Consider the following 18,410-nt stretch of genomic DNA (forward strand, 5'->3'; position numbering starts at 1 on the left):
AGAAGAATCTTAAAACCTGAAATTTTGTGTATTTTTTTACACTTGTCACTGGAAATTCAAATTTATTTTTAAAGGATCAGTCTCTACACGGATTGCAACAATAGTGATTGGTCCGGACTTAATGGATTGTCTCAAGGTTGAGTGTCACCACAGAAATAAATACTCTGAAATTACAATGCATATTTTTACAAGTACTTTGGGATATGTTCAATGATATTTGCTGCTAATGTTAATCGTCCATTAAGCCTAGTTAATAAACAGTGTCCTTGGTTCACATACTTATCCCATTCTCTGTAATCCCTAGGGATAACTCTCCTCTTCTTTGTTGATTTTTGATCACCAAAGCCACTCTGTGAAATAAACAATATAATTGTCAGACATATAAATAAAACAAACTACTTTCATTAAAGCCTATCTGCACCATACACAGAAGTTTGGAACCTGGTAACTGAAGGCACTCGATAATAGTGGAATATCTATGGCATGTACTGTCTAGCATGGCCTCTTGAATGAAAGATGGATGGGGTACAGGACAGAGATGGTGTTTTTTTTCTCCTGAGGCCAGGGAAATTGAGGTAAATTGCAGTATGTGAGCCCTAACTGAGATCAATAAATGGCAGTGACTACAACTTAGGCCAAAATTTTCCATGTTTCCATGGAAAATTTCAAATTCTAAACTGAATTTATGCTTGATTTCATTTTTTGCTTTTTGCCATCTGATGTCTATACAGCTTAAGCAGTTCAATTGTTTAGTTAAATCTGGCAAATGCCTTTATTTCAAAGAAATTCTGCCTTAGGATCACATTGTGTCTTTTGCACTATCATGAAGCCCCTCTCCCTGAAAACTAAGTGACAATGTTCTCACAGACTCTCCATCCACAACAATAATATCCATCAAATCAAGAACTAATTTTACAGGATTGTTTTAACCAACTAGGTTTCTGATTGAACCAAACCAGAATAATTTTAAATTTTAACAGCAATACTCCAGCAATAAATTAGGTCATTTGATATTAGTTGCTTAAATTCTAAACAAGTACTTTACATCATCATTTTGTTTTTCCATGTTTTGGTACTTAGCAAGATTTTGTTTTGTGGCAAATTCTGTTTGACACAGTTCTTGTGAATTTTGCCATGGGATGTCTTATTATATTAAAGGGACCTTATAAATGTACGCTGTTGTGAAAATGATTCTTTCTTATGCTAAACATAATGTTGTATATCACTGCAATATTACATTTATATCTTCCTTTGGTCGTCTGTGTAACAAACTGCATACTTCCAAGTAACAGGAAACAGGTTATTCGCTTCCAGGCATTCACAAGCTTCTTCTCTCTTGCAGCCTGTGGGACAGGAAAGTGCAGTATCTCCCTTTGTTTGCACTACACAGATCTGAATCTTAAAGTATTAATATTGAGTTTGTTGAATAGAAAGTGACATTTTTACTGGGGGCAACAAAACAGTGAACAGATTTTTTTAAAATAGAAAATGAAGCCAAGGAGGAGGTGGATGAAAAATGCCCACTTTTACCTGCTGGGAAAGAACTGAGGCATTAACACCACGAACAGGTGCTTGTTTTTCGGAATTAAAACATTCAACTTTTCTATATTTTGCTTCATTTTCATTTTGCTTCATTTCATCTGTCCAACTCTAGTCAAGACAATGTAATAGGAGAATAACATTAGAAGAATTAGAAGAGTGCAGCTTGCTTCAATCTACAATAGGAAAAGATACAGAATAGCTTCATTCTTAAAATGAGTGCAAAATTTGTAAAAATGAAATGTGATTGAATACTTCAGTTTAATTCAGATATTTAAATGCACATGCCATGCTGATGTATGTCATGAAATGAAACTTTAAACTAAGTAAAACTAAGTTAAGAAAAAATTAAAGCTATTCCCTATTTTCACACATTTCTTTTCTGGAAATTCCCTCTACTCTGTAGAGAATGGACTGCAACCTTTCTCTAAGACCTCTGACAACTTTGTTGTATAGTTGACCAAGGAAGTGAAGAGCAGCTTGGGATGGTACCTCCCCAGTAAGTCTTTTCTTCCACTCCTTCCCACTATGTCTAAGTGCAGTGCTGACCTTCACAGCTGGGGTGGAAGGAGCCTGCTCTTTAGTTTGTATTTCAAGGTAGAGCCTGTGCAAACACTCTCTCGACTCATTACCACCATTTTATATTTAGTGGGGCCACGATCCTAAATTTGATGAACATACTTTCTTTTTAAAAAATTGTTCTCCCGTTGTAAAATCAAATCACTATCCAGGATGTTAATTCAGCTTCAGAGTAGAAAACTATGGAAATTAAAAAGTGCAGCAAATTTCTAGAAAATGATTCAATGACAGAGCCAGTTCTTGATTTTGAAAGATTATAGATCTACAGCATTCTTACCAAAGAACCAACTTGTGTGTAATCACCCACTTAATTTTGAGATCAGAAACAAACCTTGGTATTTTTGAAACTTAATTTGTTGTCCATGATGCATATGTTTGTAAACATTGTACTGAAACTGGAATTACCTCGTTTTGACCACTATAGACAGTTACAATGATCAGAAATACGAATGGAATGTCAGCCTTCATAACTAATGGGCTATAATATAAAAGGAAGACATTTTTCCACAGCTGTTCAAAACCCAGATTAAACCACATCTAGTATAGTCTTCACACTTTTCTACATATCATTTAGAAAGAATACATTGGCTTTGCAGTGCACAAACTAATCAAAATATTACCAAGGTTCTAAGGATTAGATTATGAAGAAATATGACAAATTAGTTTTGAATTCCCTTGCATACAGGTTTAAGCAGTTACCTAAAGATTACTGGATTTTTAAAGGAATGCTCAGGATAGAGAGCGAAAGAAACTTTCTCCATTGATGGAGGTCTCTAGGTCAAGAAGCTGCAACACTGAAAACAAAGCCAGACTATTTAGTAGCAAAGTTAGGAAACATTACTTCATGCCAAAGGTGAAAAAGTACATAACACTGTTCCACAAAAAGAACAGCTCATTAATCAATTTAAATCTGAGAAACATAGAATTTTGTTCATTAAATAAATGAAAAGCTAGTATTAAAGCTATCTTCCAGATAAACTACTATCTTAGTTATTGATGAAACAGGCATGTATTAAAAGAATTTTGAGGGAAAATTAGAATAAATAATTGAGGACAGTTGTGTGTCAGGTGAGTATTTTGAAATTATTTAACACTCACCTGGTTAAAGTTCATATCAGGACAGCACTACTGTTTAAAATTCCAGCATGTTCAGTGCTATAAAATGTTTAATACACCTTAAATTAGTTGGTGGGATTGAATACTTTGATGAAGCCGATGCTATTAACAGGACCACTACTTCCTAACACACATCAGCAACTTGATAACGTGCTTTTTTTAAAAAATTCTGAGATCCATCTGAGTAATATTCCTTCATAAAAGCAATAATGGAGCAAATCATATCACCATTCTATTCAATCATTACAATTATACCCTTTTTTTTTCAACCAAAGTTACATCCTTATCCTTTGTTAAGGGTATGGCAATGGTGATTTCTTGTTAAATTGTGATAGGTGATTGGAACTCTGCCCACAACCCCTCCTTCAAGACAAATTTGAGAGCTGTTTTTAAACCTTTAAACAAAAATGTTAGAAAGATTAGCAATTCCGGAAATAGATTAGCTAACATTGAAATTCAAAGATGGACATTTTTACTCAGTGGTCTAGTAAATAAAAACAATGTCAGAGGAAGTAGTAGAAACAATTACAACATTTAAAATACATTTCGACTGGAACATGGATAGGAAAGGTTTAGATAGAAATGGGCAAAATGCAGGCATATGGGACGAGTTTAGTTTAGGAAACCTGGTCTGCATGGGCGAGTTGGGCTGAAGGGCCTGTTTCCATGCTGTATGACTCTATGGCACTATGACACTAATTGCCTGGCAATGATCATCTCCAGCAAGAGAAATCTGACTACCTTCCTTTGAGATAAAACAACACTACCCTTACTCAATCTTATACCAACAAAATCCTGATGATTACCACTGACCAGAAACTGGATCATTCAGCAGCAAATTGTTTTGTAAAATCCAGAGATCCATATGAGTAATACTACTGCTGATTTCTGCCCACCATCTGCAAGGCAGAAATCAGGAGCATGATGGCATACTCTTCCTCCTCTTGGATCAATGCAGCTCCAGTAACACAAGTGACTTGATGCCATCCAGGTCAAAGCAGCCCAGCACCCATCTGCCACCTTAAACATCCAGTCCCTCCACTATCAACACATAGTACATAATGCCACACCATCTACAAAACGCAGATGCAACAAAGCTGCTTTAGCAGCAACTTCATGATCTCTGTTATCCAGCAGGACAAAGGAGGCACCAAAATCTGCAAGTTCCCCTCATTTTCACACACAATCCAGATTTAGAATTATATCGCCATTCTGTCACTGTTGCTACATCAAAATCTAGGAACAGTTTACTAACACCACTTCGGTTGTACTTATGCCCATGGATTGGTGTAGGCCAAGATGGTAACTCATCATGACCTTCTCAAGGGCAAGAGTTGTCCTAGTCAGTGACACTTGAGTATCTTGAGCAATTTTTAAAAAAAAGTTGATAAAGGAGAGCAGAAGATGAAGTAAATCAATAATAATGAGACAAAATCATGACTGTAGATTTGAGTTGGGTGGTATTAAGAAATGTCACATTTTATGTAGTCTAATGGGTTTACAGTTAAATGAATTGATTCTTTTGACAGTGCCTGCACTAACCAACTGACTTATTGTGCTAGCAAATACAGTAAACAATTTTTACTAAATTCTCGTGAATGTTTTTAGTACCACACCAACTCAGTATGACATATTCATTTGTTAATCACTTAAAGGCAATGTATACCTTCAGGTCACTGGTGATTTCTTGCCATTCTTCTTTGGTGAAGCTAGCAGCAGTTGCTGGGGGGTTGTTTGTTCGAAGGATACGACTTTTAGGATTCAGCTTTTCAATTTTCTTCTCACAAAATCTGATCAGATCAGGATAAAATCCCTCTTCACCTGATCTTGAATATTGTACACAAAGACAATAGTAATACCGAATTCCTGAACATATACTGAAGTGACAGTTACATAAGTCATTTTCATACATGAAACATAAGCCAAACACAAAATCGACTGACTGCCCATCGTCTATTAGAAGATCCACCATGATATGGTTTTATAAGTGCCAAGTTATTTATCACAATTTCCTAACAAATTCAATAAGCTGATACAATCAAATTTGCGTGATACCTAATAAAAATGAAGAAAATAAGATTAGTTTATTCATGAAAGTCAAACTTATTGTACAAATTTCAGAGGTACCATTATTGAACACGTATAACGATATAGGATTGTGTTTGCTCTACATCCCACACAAAAACATGAACTAGACTGTCCTTGGACTACTTAGTTGCATTTTTTCTCAAGTTACTTTGAATGATATGACTTTACGTAAATGTCAACTAATTCATAAAAATAAAAATGTTTGAAAACTACATTAAAATCTTTATTTCTAACCCATTTTGATTGCAAATTTCATGATTCATTGTTCAAGTCTTAAATAGTCATAACTTCTTTCAAATAATATGTGTAATACAAGTACTATGAACAATGATAAATAATTGACACAAAGGCTTTAAGAGCAGACATGTTGTAATAGCTGAAAGTGAAGAATGTTACATACTAACATGACTTGAAAATTATAGTCACTGGTACTCCTTAATGACTAATTGGAATATCCGCTTTTCTTCCTCATACGTTTCTAAAATCTGTTGATAGACAAAGTCATAGGTTTGCTGAGAGACAATTCTGGGTAATCCAAGATGGAGAACGGGAAAAAAATTGTGACTGTAAGAACTGCTCCTTTTTTGATGTATTTCAGTGTTAGAGGTGATTTCTTCCAGTTCTAGGAGCATTAATTACTGAGTTATAATCTGTTGCAATGTTTTGGAACTTCAGGAGAAAAAAAGATCAAAACAATTGGTGGCTTAGTGGTTAGCACTGTTGCATCATAGTGCCAGGGACCTGGGTTCAATTCCTGGCTCGGGCGACTGTCCATGCGGAGTTTGCACATTTTCCTTATGTCTGCGTAGGTTTCCTCTGGGTGCTCCGCTTTCTTCCCACAGTCCAAAGATGTGCAGGTCAGGTGAATTGGTCATGCTAAATTGCCCATAGTGTTAGGTGCATTAGTCAGAAAGAAATGGGTCTGAGTGGGTTACTCTTCAGAGGGTCATTGTGGACTTGTTGGGCCAAAGGGCCTGTTTCCACACTGTAGGGAATCTAATCTAAATCAATGGCATTTTAAAAAAAGAGGAACACAGACAAAGGCAGTGACCAAACCTGCATTACTCTGATCCAGCAGTGAGTCTGCACAGCTGGCTGTTCTGATGTTTGATTTCAAATAGTCCAGGACATCAGAATTCGTCAAAGAAAAAATTAACAAACGGCAAATTCACAACTGACTTTGGAGAAACCTGTGTGGGAGAGTTCACAGCAAGGGAGCAGGTATTTGGCTTTTTAAAAGTGTAACCTTACTATTATAAATTTATAAAAGAAAAAATAGTAAGTAAAGTGGGCTTTCTTTTTTGATTATATGTTTTATTGAGATCAGTCTCTTGATTAAACTTAAAAACATAAAACATAAGTTACCCTCGAACAGTGTTTTTGAAGCAGTAAGACTTTGCTATTTTCTGAGTTTGTAGATTGTTAAGGTGCAAAGATGGCCTTTAGTCGAGTGATGTGCTCTTCCTGTAGGATGAGGGAGATTAGGGAGAGTTTCCACGTTAGCAATGATTTTGACGGCGGGAAGTGTGTTCGGTTACGAATCCTATTGGATCGCATGGATAGGTTGTTAGGGGCAATGAGGATTTTACAAGAGCGAGGGAGTGTGATGGATAGCGGTTGCAGGAAGGGAGATAAGCCGAAGATATAATATAATCAGGTAGATGGGTTACCTCCAGAAAAGGTAAGAGAGGGAGGCAGGTTATGCAGCAGTCTCCTGGAGCTATCCCTTTCTCAACAAATATGCTGTTTTAACAAATGTCGGGGGTGATGGACTCTCAGGGGAATGGAGCACTGACAGCCAAGTTTCTGGTACTGAGACTGGCTGTAATGTAATGTCAGGTTCCAAGTGATCAGTTGTGATAGGGGACTCTCTAGTCAGAGGCACAGGCAGACGTTTCTGTAGCTAACTGAGACATCAGAATGGTGTGTTGCTTCTCTGGTGCCAGGATCAAGGATACTTTGGAGAGGGTACATAGCAGGAGGGGAACCAGTGGAAGGTCATTCTACACATTGGAACTAAAAACATAGGAAGAGAAAAGGATGAGATTCTGAGGAGAGAATATAGCAACTTAGGCAGGAATTTAAAACGGAGTTCTCAAGTGCAGTAATATCTGGATTACATTTGGTGCTAAGGGCTAGTGAGGATAGGAATAGAAGGGTAGAGCAGATAAATGCGTGGCTGAGGAGCTGAGGGGTTGGGGGGGGGGGGGGAACAATTCACATTTCTGGATCATTGGAAAGTCTTCTGGGGTTGAAGTGACCTGTAGAAGAAGGACAGACTGCATCTTAATTGGAAGGGGGCTAGTATATTGGCAGGGAAATTTGCCAGAGCTGCTCGGGAGGATTTAAACTAGTAAGCAGAGGGTGAGGCTGGGACCCACGGAAATCTTGAGGAAAGAGATCAGTCTAAAGCTGATACAGTTGGGAAAAGGAGCAAGTCGAACAATTGGGCAGGCAGGAACAAGGTGGAGAATGTGATAAAACTCTTAAACTCCATTTATTTAAATGCAAGAGGCCTAACAGGTAAGGTAGATGACCTCACGGCATGGTTGGGAACATGGGACTGGGATATCACTGCAATTATAGAGACATGGCTCAGGATGGGCAGGACTGACAGTTTAATGTTCTAGGATGTAGATGCTACAGTAGAATAGAAAGGGAGGCAAGCAATAAGAGGGAGTTGTGATATTTATTAGGAATAACACCATGGCTGTACTTTGGGAGGATGTTCCTGGGATTATGTCCAGGGAAGTTTTTTGGGTGGAACTGAGAAATAAGAAAGGGATGATCGCCTTATTGGAATTGTACAAAGATACTCCGCCGACCAAAAGTCAGCAGGAAATTGAGAAACAAATTTGAAAGAAGATCTCAGTTATCTGTAAGAATAATAAGGTGGTTATGATAGGGGATTTTAAATTTCCAAACATGGAATGGGACTGCTATAGTGTTCAGGGCTTGGATGGAGAGGAATATGTTAAGCGTGTAAAAGAACATTTTTTTGATTCAAATTGTGAATGCACCTACTAGAGAAGGAGCAAAACTTGACCAACTCTTGGGAAATAGTGGGGAGGGGGAGCACTATGGGGCCAGTGACCATAATACTATTAGTTTTAAAATAGTGATGGAAAAGGACAGGCTGAATGAAATAATTAGATTAGATTAGATTCCCTACAGTGTGGAAACAGGCCCTTCGGCCCAAGCAGTCCACACCGACCCTCCGAAGAGTAACCCACCCAGACCTATTTCCCTCTGACTAATGCACCTAACACTATGGGCAATTTAGCATGGCCAATCCACCTGGCCTGCACATCTTTGTGACTGTGGGAGAAAACCGGAGCACCCGGTGGAAACCCACACGGACACGGGCAGAATGTGCAAACTCCACACAGACGGTCACCTGAGGCTGGAATCGAACCTGGGACCCTGGTGCTGTGTGGCAGCAGTGCTAACAACTGAGCCACCATGTCACCCCATAACACAGATCTAAACTGGAGGAAGACTAATTTTGACAGTATTAGGCAAGAACTTTAAAAAGTTGATTGGGAGAGAATGTTTGCAGGTAAAGGAACGACTAGAAAATAGAAAGCCTTCAAAATGAGGTGGCAAGAGTCCAGAGGCAATACGTCCCTGTTAAGGTGAAGGGCAAGGCTCGTAGGTGGAGGGAATGCTGGATGGCTGGAGAAATTGAGGTTTTGATCAAGAATAAGAAGGAAGCGTACATTAAGTAAGGACAGCAGGGATCAAGTGAATCCCTAGAAGAGCATAAAGACAGTAGGAGTAGACTTAAGAGGGAAACCCAGAGGGCAAAAAGGGGACATGGGATAGCTTTGCCAAATTGGGTTAAGGAGAATTCAAAGGGATTCTTCGGGTCCCTTAAAGATCAGCAAGTCAGCCTATGTGCAGAACTGCAACCTTTCTGGGGGAGATACTAAACAAGTACTTTGCATCAGTGTCCACTGTGGAGAAGGATACAGAAGATATAAAATGTGGGGAAATAAATAGTGCCATCTTGAAAAATGTCCACATATTACACAGGAGGTGCTGAATGCCTCAAAATGCATGAAGGTGAATAAATCCCTGGGACTGCATCAGGTATACCCTAGAACTCTGTGGGAAGAAAGGGAAATGATTGTTGGGCTCCTTGCTCATGTTTTTGTGGGTTATACAGTAAACACAATTCCGTTTCATTATATCTGTTCAATATTTGTATTATTGATAGCCACAGGTAAGGTGCCAAAAAACTGCAGGTTAGCTAACATAGTACCACTATTTAAGAAAGGTTGGTAGAGAAAATTCAGGGAACGACTGGCCAGTTGTTGGGTGGGAATCCTGAGGGACAGGATTTACATGTATTTGGAAAGGCAAGGACTGATTAAGGATAGTCAACATGACTGTGTGTGGGAAATTGTGTCTCACTAACGTAAATGAGTTTTTTGAAGAAATAACGAAGAGGATTGATGAGGGCAGGACAGTGAATATGATGTATATGGACTTCAGTATAGCTTTCAAAATGGTTACTCATGTAGACTGTTAGCAAGGTTAGATCACATGGAATACAGGAAGAACTAGCCATTTGGATACAGAACTGGCTTGAAGGTAGAAGTCAAAGGATGATGGGGGAATGCCTGTGACCAGTGGCCAATAAAATCAGTGTTGGGTCCACTGCTTTGTAATTTATATAAATGATTTGGACATGTGGGATAAGGAGGCATCATTAGTAAGTTTGCAGACGACTCCAAAACTGGAAGTATAATGATCAGTGAAGACAGTTACTTCAGCATACAAAGGGACCTTGACCAGATGGGCCAATAGGCCAAAGGTGTAGCAGATGGTGTTTAAATTTAGATAAACGTGAGGTGCTGCATTTTGGAAAGGCAAATCAGGGCCAGACTCATACACTTAATGGTGCTAGGGAGTGTTGCTGAATAAAGAGACATGGAGTGCAGATTCATAGCTCCTTGAATGTGTAGTCACAGGGAGACAGGATGGTGAAGGCGGTGTTTAGTATGTTTCCCTTTATTGGTCAGAGCATTTGAGTATTGGAGTTGGGAGATCATGTTGTAGGGCTGTATAGGACAGTGGCTAGGCCACTTCTGGATACTGTATTCAATTCTGATTTCCCTTCAATAGGAAGGATGTTATGAAACCCGAAAGTTAAAAATCACACAACACCAGGTTATCGTCCAACAGGTTTATTTGAAAGCACTAGCTTTCAGTGCATTGCTCCTTCATCAGGTAGCTGTGGAGCAGGATCATAAGATACAATTTATACCAAAAGATTAGTATCGTACAGCTGAAATGATATATTGAACAAACCTAGACGCTGTTAAGTATTTCATCTTTTAGTTCATATGGACACCTGAAGATGCTCAGAGATGCCCTCTTAAGAACAGTGTACGATTCTCAACTCATCGATCACCAGTTCTGACGTGCCACAGCGAAAAACCTGGTGGCGTGTGATTTTAACTGTCCCAGTCAAATAACGGCACCTCCACATCGTGAAACTTGAAAGCATTCAGAAAGGATTTACAAGAATGTTGCCAGGATTGGAGGGTTTGAGCTATAGGGAGAGGCTAAAGAGGCTGAGGCTATTTTCCCTCCAGCATCAGAGGCTGAGGAGTGACCTCACAGATGTTTACAAGATCATGAGAGACACTTGATAGGTTAAATAGATAAGGTAATTTCCTCAGGGTAGGGGAGTCCAAAACTAGAGGGCATAGGTTAAAGGTGAGAGGGGGAAGATTTGAAAGGGACCTAAGGGGCAATCTTTTCATGCAGAGGGTGGTGCGTGTATGGAATGAACTGCAAGATAAACTGTTGGAGGCTGGTGCAATTACAGTATTTAAAAGGCATCTGAATGGGTGTATGAGTAGGAAAGGTTTAGATATGGGCCAAATACTGGTAAATGGAACCAGATTTATTTCGGAAATTTGGTCGGCGTGAAAGAGTTGGACCTAAGGGGCTGTTTCCATGCTGTACCTCTCTATGGCTATGAGTTACAATTGAGAATATATGAGACAACAGATGAAATCATCCAAAATTAACATGATATGGCACTGTGAATCAGACTTTTTGTTTTAGAAAAGTGTTTAACAGGATCCAAGACACGTTAGTGGTTGTACCAGATATGACACATTAATCACATTTCTGGAATATCACACATTTTAGGAAAAGATTCTTTCGTTTAATACAAAACACTTGACTAAATTTGCACGATAATATTGCGCAATAAATTTCCAGACAATCTTCCCAGATTTCAAAAATGCCATTTAATATTACTGACAACATTGTTTCACGCCACAGATGTGAAATATTTATAATCTGTGTACCTTAGCACAATAAGAACTTTTTCCAAATACTTCACATCAGTGCATTTCTCCACAAAGCTATAATCCAGGTGCTCGATAGGAAGTTTGTACGTTTTGGTGGTTCCTTGGCTCATCAAAGAACAAGCTGGTTCTGTGCTCATGGCTGAAAAGAATTCCCAAAAGTCATTGTCCATTTTTGTGTCCTCCAATACCAAATTTATTGTATTTAATTTTGTACAATGTGCTGAATTATTACATTATGAAGTACATCTGAAGTGACTAAAAAGTGAATAGATGGTTTGTTTAAACAAGAGGAGAAGAGGAATTTACTTGAATACTTTATCTTAGCATCTACATAGAATGTGGATTCATTTTTAAACAGTAAACTTAAGCAGCAGGACATCACAACTTCTTATGAAGCACTCAGCACTCAAAGAAAATAGTTTGTACATTAAGATTCACTAGAAAAAGTTTATAATCTTTGGATGAAGGCAATAATTACTGATAAAGAGTAACAAATATTTTCAAGCCAAGACCACACAAGAGCAGAATTAATGAAATCACAACCATTCTTACTGTTCTAGCCAGAAAACAAGAAAGATCTTGGTTTGGTTTAAACTATATGATCTTGTTAATTTTTTTTTAGAATGGAGTTTTACTGGATTTAAAATGACTTATCAAACATAGTGGGTACGTTGATTATTTCTAAACATTTTCAGCAATTATCAGGACAAAAGCCAATATATTGAGGCATGAATCAAGCATTCAACTCAGGCATTCGAGACGGCATTAAATGATTATTTGGATTTAAGAAATGTGCAAAGATATGGGGAGCAAAAAGAAGATTGGCACGAGGTAATGATGCAGATTTAATGGGTTAGTGCAGGCATGATGGGACAAGTTGATTTCTACACTGTAACACTTTTGTGATCTCTGTAGAAATGTCACTCACATCATTTACATGAACAGCTCTGTCAAGTCAACACAAAGGAACCGGAGACAAGGGGGCAAATCTTCCAATGGCCAAATGGTCATTATTCCATCATAGATGGGATTTGCACATGGAAACCCTGCAGAATTCCCATCATAGCACATTGCAAAGGAATTGCCTGTGATGGGAAACTGAATTTTCCTTTGGGAAATTCCTCAATGCCTGGAACACAGAGTCTCCACAAAAATTGGAAACTTTGGATGGCTCCAATGAAATTAAGTAAAATAGTTACTCAGGAAACGTTAGACCATGGTCTGGCTCCTCTAAATTCCTGCATTTTGTTTTAGTTACAAAGCCTCAAGCTTGAAGACAGTACACCAGACTTTATCAGAAGGGCTTTAAAAGGTTAAATTATAAGGGATAGATTACATGCACGAAGTTTGGATACTTGAGTTTTGAATGCTGAAGGATGATCTAATCAACCTACTTCATGTGTCAAAGCAATTTGACGGTTTCTCTCCGTCTATCCTATTTCCTATGGGCAGGGAATCCAAAAAAATGTAGACACGCCATTTGATTGTAAAATCAGGGAGCATTTTTCACTGAAACAAAAGCTCCTAAAAGAAACAGTGGATGCTGTAGCAATTGAAATTGTTTCAACCAAAACTGTTGTTCATTAAAGGATCGCAAAGGATGTGAAAGGTCATTTGGTAAATGGGCTGGGTACTGAGTAGCAGACACAAGGCTACACAATAACTCATTCAATACATCAGTACTAAATCACAGAACTGTTACAGTGAAGAAGGAGGCTTTTCGTCCCATTTGTGCCTGCACTGGCACTAGGTAATGATGCTCATTTAATGAGGAGAAACTGAGGTCTGCAGATGCTGGAGATCATAGCTGGAAATGTGTTGCTGGAAAAGCGCAGCAGGTCAGGCAGCATCCAGGGAACAGGAAAATCGACATTTCGGGCATAAGCCCTTCTTCAGGAACGGGCATAAGCCATTCCTGAAGAAGGGCTTATGCCCGAAACGTCGATTCTCCTGTTCCCTGGATGCTGCCTGACCTGCTGCGCTTTTCCAGCAACACATTTCCTGCTCATTTAATGAGCCAATTACTTTTATCCAAATAATCACCAAATGCTCCCTTAAATGCCTCAATTGGGTCTGCCTCTTATCACATTTCAAGCCAATGAATTGCACAACCTAACTACTTGGTAAGTGAAAAGGTTTTAGCTGTTGCTTCTTTTGCAAATCATTCATATTCATGCCTTCTTGTCTCTTTTTATGATAGGAAGTATTTCTCTCAATTTAGTCAATGCACACTCATCAGATCTCCTCTGAGCCTTTTCTCCAAGGAGAATAGTCACAAATTCTTTAATTTATCCTCATAACTGAAGTTCCTCAGTTTTGGAATTATTCTGCATTCTCTTACAAACCTGTAGCCCGGAACTGGTACGATACTCTAGATGAGGTCTAACAAAATGTCTTGTACAAGATGAACATCATGACCTTGCACTTGTACTGTGACCATAAATAAAGCTGAGGATAATGTCTGCTTTACTTACTATACTTCTGTCCAGTCACCTTCAATGATCTGAGCAAAAACATCACCTGGGTCCCTCTGCTCCTGCACCTCCCTTAGAATTGTACTCACCATTTTGTATCATCTTAATTTTTTTTTGGTATCAAAAGACATCAGTTCACATATGTCTGCCTTGAACTAGACGGTAAGGTTTACAATTTTCCAGTCTTGACTCTCCCCCAAATCCAGAGACGAAGATGTGGCCAGAGCCCCTGTACAACCACTCTAATTTCCTTTAAAATCTGCAGATGCATCTCATCTGGTCCCAGTATCTTGTGAACTTTAAATACCAATAGTTGATCCAACACTTTGGCCCATCAATTTTGAACTCTTCTAGTGTCTAAACTCCTGCCCAACAGCATCTCTCTCTTTAGTAAAGACAAAATGCAAATCTAATACCTCAGCCATACCCTCTTTCTCCATCCCTTTTTGATCCCTAATCAGTCCGATTCTTCTTTTTCCACCATTTTACTTTGTATATGGCCATAGAAGGGTTTTGCATATTTCATAATAGTTGCCAGTCAGAGTCATACAGCATGGAAACAGACCCTTTGGTCCAACCATGCCAAGCATAATATCAAGCTAAACTAGTCCCACCTGCTTGCTCCTTGCCCATATCCCTCCAAATTTTTCTTATTCATGTATTTATCTCAGTGTCTTTCAAATGTAACTGCCTGCATCTGCAACTTCTTCAGGATGTTCATTCTACACATGAACTGTCGTCTGTATTACAAAAATTGCCCCTCGTGTCTTTTTTAAATCTCTCTCCTCTCACCTTAAAATATGACCCCCAGTCTTGAAATCCCCCATCCTAGGGAACAGACACCTACCATTAATCCTACCTATATCAGTCATGATTTTATTAACCTCTAAAAGGTTACCTCTCAACCGCCTAGACTCCAATGAAAGAAGTCCCAAACTGTCTGTTTCTTTTACAACGCAAGACCTTTTTTCTCATAATTCCTCTTTAATCATAATTTCTACCCCGATGTCATCTAGGGAACTCTTGATGTACCTGAACCATCTCCTTTTTGAAGGTAGCCTATTGTTCATCTACTGTTTTCCTGCGAACCTACTGTTCCAGTCAATTCTGTCTAGCTCTGCACTTGCCCCATTGAAGTCACCTCTCCATTAATTGACTTTTCTTATTCTGGTCCACCATCATCCTGAACCTTACAATACAGTGATCATTGTCCTCAAAATGTTCTCCAAATGATACCTGATCCACTTAGCCACATTGTTGCCAAGAACCAGATCTAACAGTGCATCCTTTATTAGCTGCAAATTGCTGCAACTGAAATGAACAGGGATAAGCACTTTTTCCATTCAAATGCTAACTATCAAAGGTTCAACAACAACCTGCTTAGGTTATGAGTCTCCCAGAATTAATTGTTACCACAGCATCAAAGTTGACAACTGTGGTGTAAAATTATGTCCCAATACATGTGTGAATCATAATGTAACACATGTATTGGGCCAAGCAGTGGAATGTGGTGTAAAATTCCAAGCAGTGGAATGTGGTGAAACGGTTAAAAATTATGTCCCAATACATGTGTGAATCTAACCGGAATGGAGGTGTTGCTTAGTCCCGTGTGAATCTTCTTATCTGTATGTAACCAGAATGGAATGTGTTTTTTAGCCTTGCTCTGCTGTTCACATGAATGTTTATATCTGGAAAAGAGTATATCAGCTGGAAAAGTCTCCAGTTCGGAGAGTCTGCTCCGGGGTTACGTTTAACCGCCGAGCGTGGGTTGTTGGCAACCGCTCTACGAGAACTGACGGCTCCCAGTTTTGGTAACACGTAGAGTGAGTATAAGCCAGACCCGTTGTGGCGACGCTGCGGGGAATAAAATGCCCATATTCTAGCAGACTCGCCTCTTGGTCGTTTGTTCTGTGTCAGACTACTCTCCTACGAACCTGACCTTGAGAATTTTTTAAAACAACAACACAGAGAATAATTGTCTGGCAATAATTTAAATACTTCACACCATTAATAAGGTATTGAAATTGGGATGGACAAGTTTTAATATGGTTTATCTGAATTTTGCAGTCAATTACCACACAAGAATAACAACTTCATGTCTGATTTTCAATGCCAAATCTTCTGATCAGTGGTGTTTCTGCAAGAGCAAGGCAATTTCTCAATTTTGGTGTTTAATGACGGTGAGCGCTATTTACCTGACAATGATTTCACTACAAAATCCAAAACATCAATTAACCTAAAATATAGGAACCAGAAAACATATATCTTGTCTCTAATAATCTTATCAATGATTTCAAAGAATATTGTTTTGCACAATTCTACATTTCAGTAACCATGTCACATTGATGCAGGACCTTAAGGGCAATGAATATTGTCATTATCCAAAAAAATGTAATGTAAATATCCATCTTTCAGATAGTACAAATTATAAAAATTCTTTAACATTTTTCATAGTTGGAAAATTTGACTAATCTATCTATTCTGACCCCTCACTGGGATGTTTCGAAACATTTCAGGGAGGTTGTTATAAAACAAGCTCTGATTGTAGGTCAACGATATGGGTAGGTTTGCAGATGCTATACTCAAGTTTACAGTAACCTGTGGTTTTTGATTGGGAAAGAAACAGTGAAGCAGAACAGAAAAGAACTAGCGGTATAACTTCATTGATTAAAGAGTGCAGGTAAGGGACCTAACAACGCAATTCAGACCATATATATTATCCAAAATAAATCAAGGATAAAGAATTAATTACAACCTGGTTGAAGCCCTAGCACTGAGGGACTGAAAGTCTCCCTCCATGTGATCTTGGATTTCACATACAGGGCAACTGTTGCTACGCTGCCATCTTGAAAGAGAAAAATATACTTCACTCGACTTCTTGTGCATCAGAAAACAGTTTTCTGACTCTCATATTACCTACGATATGCCTGGATGTGTAATATTCTACAATGATCACAATTCATCGTGATGAACAGCACATAAAGGCTCTTCTCTTGCTTTTAAATTTTAAAAAAAACGAAGTTCTTAAACGGTGCGACGCGTTTCCACAGCAACCGCCAAAGCCACGGCCTGACGCCAGTAGAAAGGGTCCAAAACAAAATCATGAACAATGATAACAATAAACGGTAATAATAACTCGAAACCCACCTTCACCTCTCGCAGGCGACTCCTCAACTACAACGACACCTGGATTACCTTCAAGTAGTCGCCGTTCCCAAGCCCAACTCCACAAGCAAGTTCGCAGTGAGCGGAAACAGATAGAATCCACGTACGTCACCGGTGGGCGGGAAATTTGAAGTCATCATTCCTAAAGGTACAGGGAGTGACAGGCAGAGCGAGCAGAAAATTCCTCCTCATTGGTACTCAGTTCTCCTCAATATTTATCTTCATTCACTTTGCAAAAGGCAGTGAGTATCCGGAAGACATAAATCTTTCATAACACATCCGCAGGACGTGAACTTCACAGCTAGGCTCGCACTTATTCTCCATCCCGAGTGGTTAGCACTGCTGCCTCACAGCACCAGGGACCCAGGATCGATTCCAGCCTCCGCCGGCTGTCTGTGTGGAGTTTGCACATTCTCCCTGTGTCTGCGTGGATTTCCTCCGGATGCTCCGGTTTCCTCCCACAGTCCAAAGATGTGCAGGTTAGGTGAATTGGCCATGCTAAATTTACCAGCTTCATTGCTGCAGTAATGAAGCATCATCCTATATGGTTGTAGTCCATTGGTCCCATAACGCTTTTAATGAGAGAGTTCTGGGAATTTGACTCAATAACAGTGAACAAACCATAATAATTTTCCAGTTCAGATTAGAGGGAAACTTGGAGCTTGTGGTATTCACATGTATTTACTACACTTTTCCTTCTGGTAATAGATGTTGTTGAAGGAATCTTGGTGAATTTCTGCAGTGCATGTGGTACACGTTGCTGCTACTAAGCATTGACCATGGAGGGAGTGAATGTTTATGGATGCAGTGCCAATCAATCAACTAACACCGTCATAGAGATGTACAGCATGAAAACAGACTCTTCAGACCATCATGTCCATGCCGATAAGATATTCTCCATTAATCTAAGCTCTTTTGCCAGCATTTGACCCATCATCCACTAAACTCTTCATTCATATGTCCATCCAGATGCCTTTTAAATGTTGTAATTGTACCAGCCCTCTCCACCTCCTCAGGCAGCTCATTCCATACATGCACTACCTTCTGCATGAAAAGGTTACCCCTTAGCCCCTCTTAAATCTTTCCCCTCTCACCTTAAAACTATGCCCTCTAGTTT

General features: G+C 39.1%; 1 protein-coding gene across 2 annotated transcripts in view; it reads right to left on the reverse strand.

Annotated features, from left to right (window-relative positions):
* LOC122549145 (sperm-associated antigen 1-like) overlaps positions 1-17,364 on the reverse strand; it is a 138,743-nt gene extending 121,379 nt beyond the window's left edge. Inside the window, exons 1-5 of one of the 2 annotated variants that reach the window (XM_043688483.2) lie at positions 17,276-17,364; positions 11,652-11,793; positions 4,901-5,060; positions 1,531-1,650; positions 280-350 (exon numbers count right to left, since the gene is read on the reverse strand). In XM_043688483.2, coding sequence (XP_043544418.2) covers positions 280-350; positions 1,531-1,650; positions 4,901-5,060; positions 11,652-11,791 — 491 coding nt within the window. In that variant the 5' untranslated portion in view covers positions 11,792-11,793; positions 17,276-17,364. Of the gene's footprint in view, positions 1-279; positions 351-1,530; positions 1,651-3,216; positions 3,274-4,900; positions 5,061-11,651; positions 11,794-17,275 lie in introns of those variants that run through there. The other variant, XM_043688486.2, reaches the window with a different exon arrangement.
* Between the last annotated feature and the right edge of the window lie 1,046 nt (positions 17,365-18,410).

This window comes from Chiloscyllium plagiosum, unplaced genomic scaffold, assembly GCF_037043375.1.
Source record: "Chiloscyllium plagiosum isolate Xiang-an unplaced genomic scaffold, Cpla_swu_hap1 HiC_scaffold_4, whole genome shotgun sequence".
NCBI classification, from domain to species: domain Eukaryota; kingdom Metazoa; phylum Chordata; class Chondrichthyes; order Orectolobiformes; family Hemiscylliidae; genus Chiloscyllium; species Chiloscyllium plagiosum.